Source organism: Colobus angolensis, unplaced genomic scaffold (assembly GCF_000951035.1).
Source record: "Colobus angolensis palliatus isolate OR3802 unplaced genomic scaffold, Cang.pa_1.0 Scaffold166, whole genome shotgun sequence".
Classification (NCBI taxonomy): Eukaryota; Metazoa; Chordata; class Mammalia; order Primates; family Cercopithecidae; genus Colobus; species Colobus angolensis.
Window position 1 is genome coordinate 866,877 of NW_012114777.1, and position 8,764 is coordinate 875,640.

Consider the following 8,764-nt stretch of genomic DNA (forward strand, 5'->3'; position numbering starts at 1 on the left):
TAGGAGGCTGATGTTTCCCAGTGTCCACCCATCTGAACTCTTGCAGACAGACTACACCATCAAAGGCCCATTACCCCATGTTTCTCTGCCTCACTCCACTCTCACTCCCAGGCGCTGCTCACCTCCACACCTTAACCCATTCTGGAAGGCCCTTTGAGTCCAACTGCCTCTCCTCCTGCAGGCTGGTTGTGGACTCTGGAGGCACCTGGGGTGCATGTCCATCACCCGCACTGTTCATGAATGTGTCTCCCTTCTCCCTCCGAAGCCCTGCAACTCCCCAGAGCCCCACACAGCAGTGTCGCTGGGTGGTGACGGCCGACCTGAAACCAGTGCACACACACTTACCCCACTCCCCTTCCCACATGCCTGGCATAGCTTGCCACAGTTGGCTGCTGCTGCCTAAAGCACACAAGTAACCTCTTAAGTACTGAAAAGACAGTCGAGGGTCTCCCCTGCACCTACTTTTCTAAGCTTATACGACCTGCCTGTTTCCTCTGTCACTCAAATAAAGAACAAATGTGCAGTTCCTCTACTCCAGGTCTGTCCCAGATATAGGCTGGCTAAGGCTGCTCTTCGACCCCTCACCACTTTTCCTGTCCTACTCAGCCCCGGCATGAATTTCAAACCCAATCTCATCCTGACTCCCCTGTTTTGCAATGTCTTTCAACATCCTATAATTTATTGTCATTTCTGCTCCTCATTGCCCCCAGAAAAGTTCACCCTCTATTATTAGCATCTCAGTGATGTCTTGTGCTTATATTAACTCTTTTACTGATTTATTAATGAATGTTTATCCTTTTTTTTTTTTTCTTGACAGATATATCATCGCTGTATTTTCTGGATCGCCGTACACCCAGATGCTTAATATATCTTGATTGGGTCAGAGTGCCTGGTGACTCTTACTCTATCTTCATTTCTCAGCTTCATTTTGTTAGAACAAATTTCCTCGCCCTCTTCTCCTAGGCCGCCTGTCAGCGCCGCACCCACTCCCGCTCCTGCCTGCACCCCACCCACTTCCTGGGGACTCCCGAGTCCACGCCCACATCCCTTACCTCCAAGGGGCAAGGAAGCTGTTGACTTACGATCCCACGTGGAGCAATCAGATGCTGCTGGAGAACTCCCCGCATTGCAGGCTCCAGACAAACGACCTGGCCCCTCCCCCGTGGACGCCTACACTGCTCTTTGTTTTCTAACTCCAGAGTTCCCAGTCTCGGGGTTGTGCCTTGCAAATACCTGGGAAACTTTTCTAGCTAATGCCTGGGCCCCTCCCAACCCGGAAATTCCCATCTAATACTCTGGGGTGCAGCCTAGGCATTGAAACATTAAGTCTAAGAGAAATCCGGCGCTCGCATCCAGTTTCCACCACCGAATTTCCAGCTTCTTAAATCTGCGGGTCCAGAAAAAGAAGATAGGAGTGCGGCCCACGTCGCGTGCTGGGGCTACTGCCGGCCCCACCCCCGGCGCTGCCGCGGCCGTCCCGCCCTTGGACTTGGCCTCGGGCAGCACCTGGGTAAACACCTGAACCTCACTGAGTTAGGAGCCAGCGACTCGGGTGCCTGGGGCAGACAAGGCCGGCTTCTCCGCGGGCAGCTAAGGAGAGTGTCCTGGGTGAGTTGCCGAGGTCGTCGGTCCTGGGTGCTGGCTCTCGGAGGAGGTGGCGCTGGCGGGGGTCGGGCGAGGCGGCCCTTTGGGCTGGTTTCACGCTGGGTCGCGCGCAAGGGGGCGCGGGTCGCCGAGCCGCGGCCGGACCCACCCGCGAGCTGGTGAGAACACAGCTCCTCCCGGGAGAGCACGGCTGCAGCGTCCCCGAAGCCCAGGCTCGCGTGGCTACGGCCAACGCAGACACCCCGCCCCCGGAGGTGAGCTGCCAGCCTCCCTCCCCACCCAGAGCAGAGGGCAGAATGCCTCCATGGACCTTCTTCTTCGGTCCGTTCTGCCCAGGTTCCTTGCTCTCTGCTGCTCAGTGAATCCACCTCTCGGGCCCTACCACCCCCATATCACCCCTTTCAACCCAAGCTGTGATTGTCAGTCTGTCTGCCCTCCCGTTTCGTCCGGGTGCCCTCACCAGAGCGGACTTGCTGCCGCGCACTGGCCTGGGAAGCCGAGGGCGCCTGTTTGGATTGGGTAGGCCGTGAGCTAGAGACACCTAGAAACCTGCCAGATTAAATTGTATATGCTCCGTAACATTCTAGGAAAGTCTCTGCAGTAAAATGGAACCGTGCATTCACTCTTGTTTGTAAGTATACTATAACCATATTTCATTGGTATAGCCAGGGATTATTAATTCATTTGCTTAACAGGAACACCAGTGGAAGTTCTAGCCATTAATTCTTTTGCTGTCATTCTGTGCCTGGCACTGTTCTAGAAAGGCCTCCATGTTATGGCTGTGCCACGTTATTATGGGGACTGAGGAGCAGAGGGGGAGACATGTAAGCTAGCAGGTGTTGGAATCCAAACAACTCCTCTTGCACCCCCTCCCCAACCCTGTGTACCCCACAGAGGACTTTGTGCAGGGCAATGCCTTTTTTTTTCTAATTTGTTCAAAGGTCTCACACAAGCTAGTAGTGACCACATAACGCTCCTTAATACTTTACCTATATAAACTGGTTTAATTCTCACAGCTCCTCTGTGTGGTAAGTATTCCTATGTACTATTAGAAACTCCCTTTTTAGAGGAGGAAACTGAGGCACAAGAAGGTAAATCATTTCTACCAAAGTTGTAGGGAAAATCAGTGATGTATCTGGAATTCCAAGCCAAACTTTAATCTGTAGACCTCATTGCTTATGTGGGTACCCAGCAGGCACCCTAAACTTCAACTGGGGAGGGGAGATAACTCAGGCTGACAAGTTCTTAGAAATCTAGTAAGCATCTACCAAGACAGTGTTAAAAGATGGACATATTTTAGGTCTTGCATCAAGCCAACATTGAGACAGTGAAGCACTGAAATCTAGAATGTTCTGACATTAAGAGCGTTCATGTCTCCCAGGTCAATGTTGAGACTTCTGGCCACTGCTGAGGTGCTGGAGCCCTGTGATGGGAGAAGTAGACCTCTGTCCCTCTGTGTGAATTCACATAGTGATATAAAAGGGAGTGTGGTGGTCTGACCAACTACCCTTGGTACGGATTTTCCAAAGTTGGCAATGCCCAGGCTGCTGTCTGAGAAGGGTGCCTAGGGTTTCCCATTACTGTGTGCACAGTCTGACCCTCATCCTTGCAGATCCACAGGTGCAGGCTCCATGACTGTGTATTTGAAATAAGAGTCCTCTTTCAGGACACCTTCTTTTCCAGTTCTGCAGCGCCTGGGAGGCCTGAACAATCTTCTAAAAGTTACTCTGTGAATGTAAATCAGAGCAGAGATCACAGAGAGTTTGAGGTCTATTTCATCAAAGCATGGATGAAAATGTCCTTCATTTGACCAGAAGGTCCATGTTCCTTAGAGCCAGCATTCTTATTCTCTGGACAGCCCTGGACACACAGGTCAAACCTGCCTTACAACAAACTATTTTGTCCCTCTGCCAGGAAAGCTATTGCTCAATATCCCTACCTCCCACCATCATCATTTGGATATCCACTCAAAGGGTCACTTTCTAGCAGACCTGTGTTACTTCCTCCCCCAAGCCCAATCTGAATCAGCTCTCCCATCATTCTCTCTATAGCACACTGCACTTTTCTTTATAACACTATGGCTTGTAGCGATGTATTTGTTTGTTGAATACGTCTCTTCAACTAGATTACTTGGCTCACCTGCACAGAGATTGTGAGAGACTGCTCATCCCCTCAGCCTCAGTGCCCAGATAGAACCAGCACAGGGTGAACACTCAATAAACAGAACACATGAACCAATCTGGCCCGCACCAGCTAACCAGCACAGGGACCCTGAACAAATCACATACATCTTCTCTCAGATCCTCAGTCTCATCTGTACAATAAGCCAGGAACAACAGCCTGGGTCACATCAACTCTTGACATTTCCTAAGGGTGTGACCACGCACCAAGTCCTCCTGTAGATGAATCTATCCGCTCTTACTCATTAACCATAACTAGGCTGACTTCAGCCAAACTGTGAAGTGAAGACCTGCTGTTTTTTCGTTACTCCCCTCCCATCTCCTCACACCTGTGCCTTTGTCTGAGCCTCTCAATTAAGCACCCCATTCAGAGAAGGCTCCTACCCCCAGCACAGTATGCCCTCTGCTAAGTATGTCTTCTGTTCTCATCCTGAAGGAAATAAGACCTTCCCTTCTTTCTCAGCTAGTAGTTAGGAAAGCATTTTATATACTCATTCACACTAAAGTGTGAGTAACTGGTAGCAGGATGTAAGCACTAAGCTCTGTATGAGTTTGTCAAGGGGGGGCCTTTTATTCATTCAGCAGACCTAGTGGGTGCCTTCTTGGTGGGCAGTACTATGAATCTGAGAAATGTGATAATGTCTGTAAAGCACTGACTATAAGTCAGGCATTGTGGTGATACGTGGAACATTCTCATTTCATCTGCAAAAACACTCTATGCCACGGGACCAGTACAGATGAGGATACCAAGGCCCAGTGTTAGGCCAAGAGGCTCCCCCCTGGAGTTTACAGGTAGGCAGAGGCAGTGCAGGGCAGGAGTCCAGGTCTGCCCCCCTCTGACCTTTAATCACACAGAGTGGTAAGTGATGTAGAGTTGGTGGCGTGGGGACCTCAGAGCCTAGGGAAGGGCTATCTGGTGCTGATCGCAAATCTGTCGGAAAAGGTCTAGAACATCTGGTTACTTCCTGTCAAATGCTTTCTACAAATAAGATTTTACATTTTCCTCTCAAATCTCAGATTTTATACAGTAATGCAAAATTAAAGAATGATAATGCAAATGAGAAAGCACAAACATCAAAGGAGAGAAAAATAAAGTCAGAGAGGTAGTAATTATGTTATAAACATTGTGATGTGGTCAAGAGTTTGAACATAAAATCAGCCAACAGGATTCATGATTATTATGAAGAAAGGCTGACTGTGAAGAATAATGAACTTATTCTTTATGTTAAATTTGGGTGTGGTGGTTACAGTTCCTGGTTAACAAACATTTCTGTTGTATACTGCAAGTAGCAGTCATGCAAATAATGTGCTGAGCTTAGGGCCAAGTATGAAAGTTGAGTAAATATAATCCCTGTGGCTTCCTCCTCCCTCTTTCTGAATTCAGAGTCTGCTACCAGGAGAGCTGTTTAAATCACATATCTCAGTTACTTTCACTATTTCAGAAAATAGGAGCTCCGTGGAGTAAACAACTCAGGGGAAATGGACAAATAAGTCTTCACGTGAATCTGTCTTTCTTCATAGGTGTCAGCCAGAACATGTCTTTCAACCTGCAGTCATCAAAGAAACTGTTCATTTTCTTAGGAAAATCACTGTTTACTCTTCTGGAGGCTATGATTTTTGCCTTACTCCCAAAGCAACAGAAGAACGTTGCTGGTGAAATAGTTCTCATCACAGGTGCTGGAAGTGGACTTGGAAGGCTCTTAGCCTTGCAGTTTGCCCGACGGGGATCTGTGCTTGTCCTCTGGGATGTCAATAAGGAGGGGAATGAGGAAACATATAAGATGGCTCAGGAAGCTGGGGCCACAAGAGTGCACGCCTATACTTGCGATTGCAGCCAAAAGGAAGAAGTGTATAGAGTAGCCGATCAGGTAACTCTTGTGTGTTTACTATTATAATTTGACATATATCATGTTCTTTTTCCCTTGCCTTTCTCAGTGCCTGTTAGCCTTTCTCCAGTGTCCCTTTAATGTAGACAAGATTATGGGAGAATGGAAATTGGGATTTTTGAATTCTTATTGTATGCAAGACACTATGCTAACTACCATGTATGTATTGTAACCTTATAAAGTAAAACCCATTATTATCCCCATTTCACAAGTAGGGAGACTAAGGCTTAGGGCAGGTATGTAGCTTACCTAAGAAACACAGCTAGTAAGCAGCAAGACTATAGCTGCCACTTGCGTCTGTTGACACCTGAGTACTTGCTTCTAACATTACACTGCACTGACCATACCGGCCCCTATTACAGTATAAGTTAATGGAGGGATAGAGGCATCATTCTTTGAGGATAAAGAAATCGAGATACAGAGATATTAAATAACCTGTCCAGGGTTCACAGACCTGGTGTGTGATAGAGGCAGGATTTGAATCCATATTCTGTCTGATTTTAAATTTAGGCTGTGTCCACCCCACCTACATTCGAAGTATTGCTCTTAAGTAGTCGTAAGACAATCAAAATCTTTTATTAATCCTAAAGACTCAGCTACGTTTTCTTCTTTGGTGTTTATACAGATACACATAAAGCTTTCAGAAAACCAAAGCTCTGACATGAGGATGGTAAGGATTTTCTTACCATCGTAGAGGCACGTGCCCATCCCTCACAAGGAATTTTTTTTTCTTTTTTTTTTTTTTTTTGACGGAGTTTCACTCTTGTTGCCCAGGCTGGAGTGCAATGGCGCCATCTCAGCTCACAGCAACCTCTGTCTCCCAGGTTCGAGTGATTCTCCTGCCTCAGCCTCCCAAGTAGCTGGGAATACAGGCATGTGCCATCACGCCCAGCTAATTTTTTTGTGTTTTTAGTAGAGACGTGTTTTCTCCATGTTGGTCAGGCTGTTCTCGAACTCCCAATCTCAGGTGATCACCCACCTCGGCCTCCCAAAGTGCTGGGATTACAGGTGTGAGCCACTGTGCCTGGCCTAAGGATTTTTGTGTCCTCACATTGGCTTAAGTACTTCACTCATCACTCTCCTGGGACACTTTTGTGCCTCCCAGAATTGCCCAACTTATTGAGAAGGGAGGAACCAATCAAACCTGCCATGAGCAGCCTGACTACATTGTAAAGTTACTCCATAGTTTCTAGGCTCAGCCAGGATTTCCTTGCTAAGGTTTGCAGGTCCCTGGCAGGTAAGTTTATGACTTTCAAGTTTGTCTTTACATTTTACCTCTCTGCTACCAGCATCTCCAACCACAGGCTGCCCAGTACAGGCTGGAGATCCACACCTGACAAGTTTGCTCGGCCTACACTGGGCCCACTCTTCCAAGCACAACTGATCTCACAAATTTAGCTACTTAGAAGTTAAACACCTGGCATGTTGACTTACACTGACTACAATTTATCTGGCCAGCCTTAAGCAATAATTGGTTGATATTCAAACAACGAAGATTGTTAGCTATGGGATAAACTAGTATGAAGCACTCTATAAATAATTACCTCCCTTTCCCTTTCCCCTGTAATGGTGATTTAGTTCTGCCCCAGGTGCTTGACTTCAGAAATAGCCAAACATGTCATTACCAGCTTATTTTTCAGGTTTTATCACTGTGAGGTCTTGGAGGGAATTACTTATGTGCTCCTCTGAATTCAGGGGAAGGAAATTACTCCCCATCCGTATAAACCCACCATTTCCACTTTTTATTCTGGATAGAAGGGAAAGTACCAGAGAATTTTTTTTTTTTTTTTTTTTTTTTTTTGAGACGGAGTTTCACTCTTGTTGCCCAGGCTGGAGTGCAATGGCGCCATCTCAGCTCACAGCAACCTCTGTCTCCCAGGTTCGAGTGATTCTCCTGCCTCAGCCTCCCAAGTAGCTGGGAATACAGGCATGTGCCATCACGCCCAGCTAATTTTTTTGTGTTTTTGGTAGAGACGTGTTTTCTCCATGTTGGTCAGGCTGTTCTCGAACTCCCAATCTCAGGTGATCACCCACCTCGGCCTCCCAAAGTGCTGGGATTACAGGTGTGAGTTACCATGCGCGGCCAATACGAGAGAATTTCTAAGAAGTAGCCCATAGATAAGCAATCAAAGAGAAAGCTTTCAGAGTGATATGACAGCGTTTTGTCTCTGCTGAGTCTCCGATAACTTTGAAAGCTTGTATCCCTAGGCCATAGCTTAGCCTTGAGATCAGGAGTCCATCCTCGGAAAGAAGAAAACCAGCCAGTTGATGAAAACAGGACAGGCAGATTCTAATCTGTGCTGTGTGTTTAAAATATATACAGTCATGCACCATATAATGACATTTTGGTCAATGATGGACCATATACAAAATGGTGGTCCCACATTATGGGACAGATTATTACAGTATTTTTACTGTCCCAATGTTCTATGTTTAGATACACAAATACTTACCAGTGTTAACAGTTGCCTGCAGTGTTCAGTGTAGTAACACACTGTACAGGTAGGTAGCCTAGGAGCAATGGCTACCTTAGCATATGGCCTAAGATGTGTAGTAGGCACACAGCTAGGTTTATTAAGTATGCTCTGTGATCTTCACACAGCAACCAAGTCACCTTACAATGCACTTCTCAGAATGTATCTCCATTGTTAAGTGATTTATGACTGCATTTTCTTTTTTCCTCCATTTATTCCCTGACCCAGCCCCTTCTTCATTTGTGCGAAGTCTTGATCTATACCACATTTGGCTATAATGAAGCTATTCTTATGTCCCATCACATTGATTAAAATGAAATGCCACATACAGAGCACAGAACAAAGTTACTAACCACTGAGTAGAAGAACAGCTGTAACTGTAAATAGAAAGTAGCATTTCGACAATGGACTCGTTTTAAGAAAAGAAAAACAGGAAAAGCACATCAAAACTTGATCTCTGGAGGCCGGGCACAGTGGCTCACACCTGTAATCCCAGCACTTTGGGAGGCCAAGGCGGGTGGATCACAAGGTCAGGAGATTGAGACCATCCTGGCTAACACAGTGAAAACCCGTCTCTACTAAAAATAGCCTCTAAGTAAAGCAGAGACTTCTCAGTTTT

At 46.7% G+C, this 8,764-nt stretch overlaps 1 protein-coding gene across 2 annotated transcripts in view; it reads left to right on the forward strand.

Annotated features, from left to right (window-relative positions):
• Positions 1 to 888: 888 nt before the first annotated feature.
• The window catches only part of LOC105508672 (epidermal retinol dehydrogenase 2), a 24,112-nt gene continuing 16,236 nt past the window's right edge, over positions 889 to 8,764 (forward strand). For both annotated transcript variants that reach the window (XM_011937556.1, XM_011937557.1), the window contains exons 1-2: positions 889 to 1,608; positions 5,307 to 5,653. In XM_011937556.1, the coding sequence (XP_011792946.1) occupies positions 5,321 to 5,653 (333 nt within the window). In that variant the 5' untranslated portion in view covers positions 889 to 1,608; positions 5,307 to 5,320. The remainder of the gene's footprint in view (positions 1,609 to 5,306; positions 5,654 to 8,764) is intronic.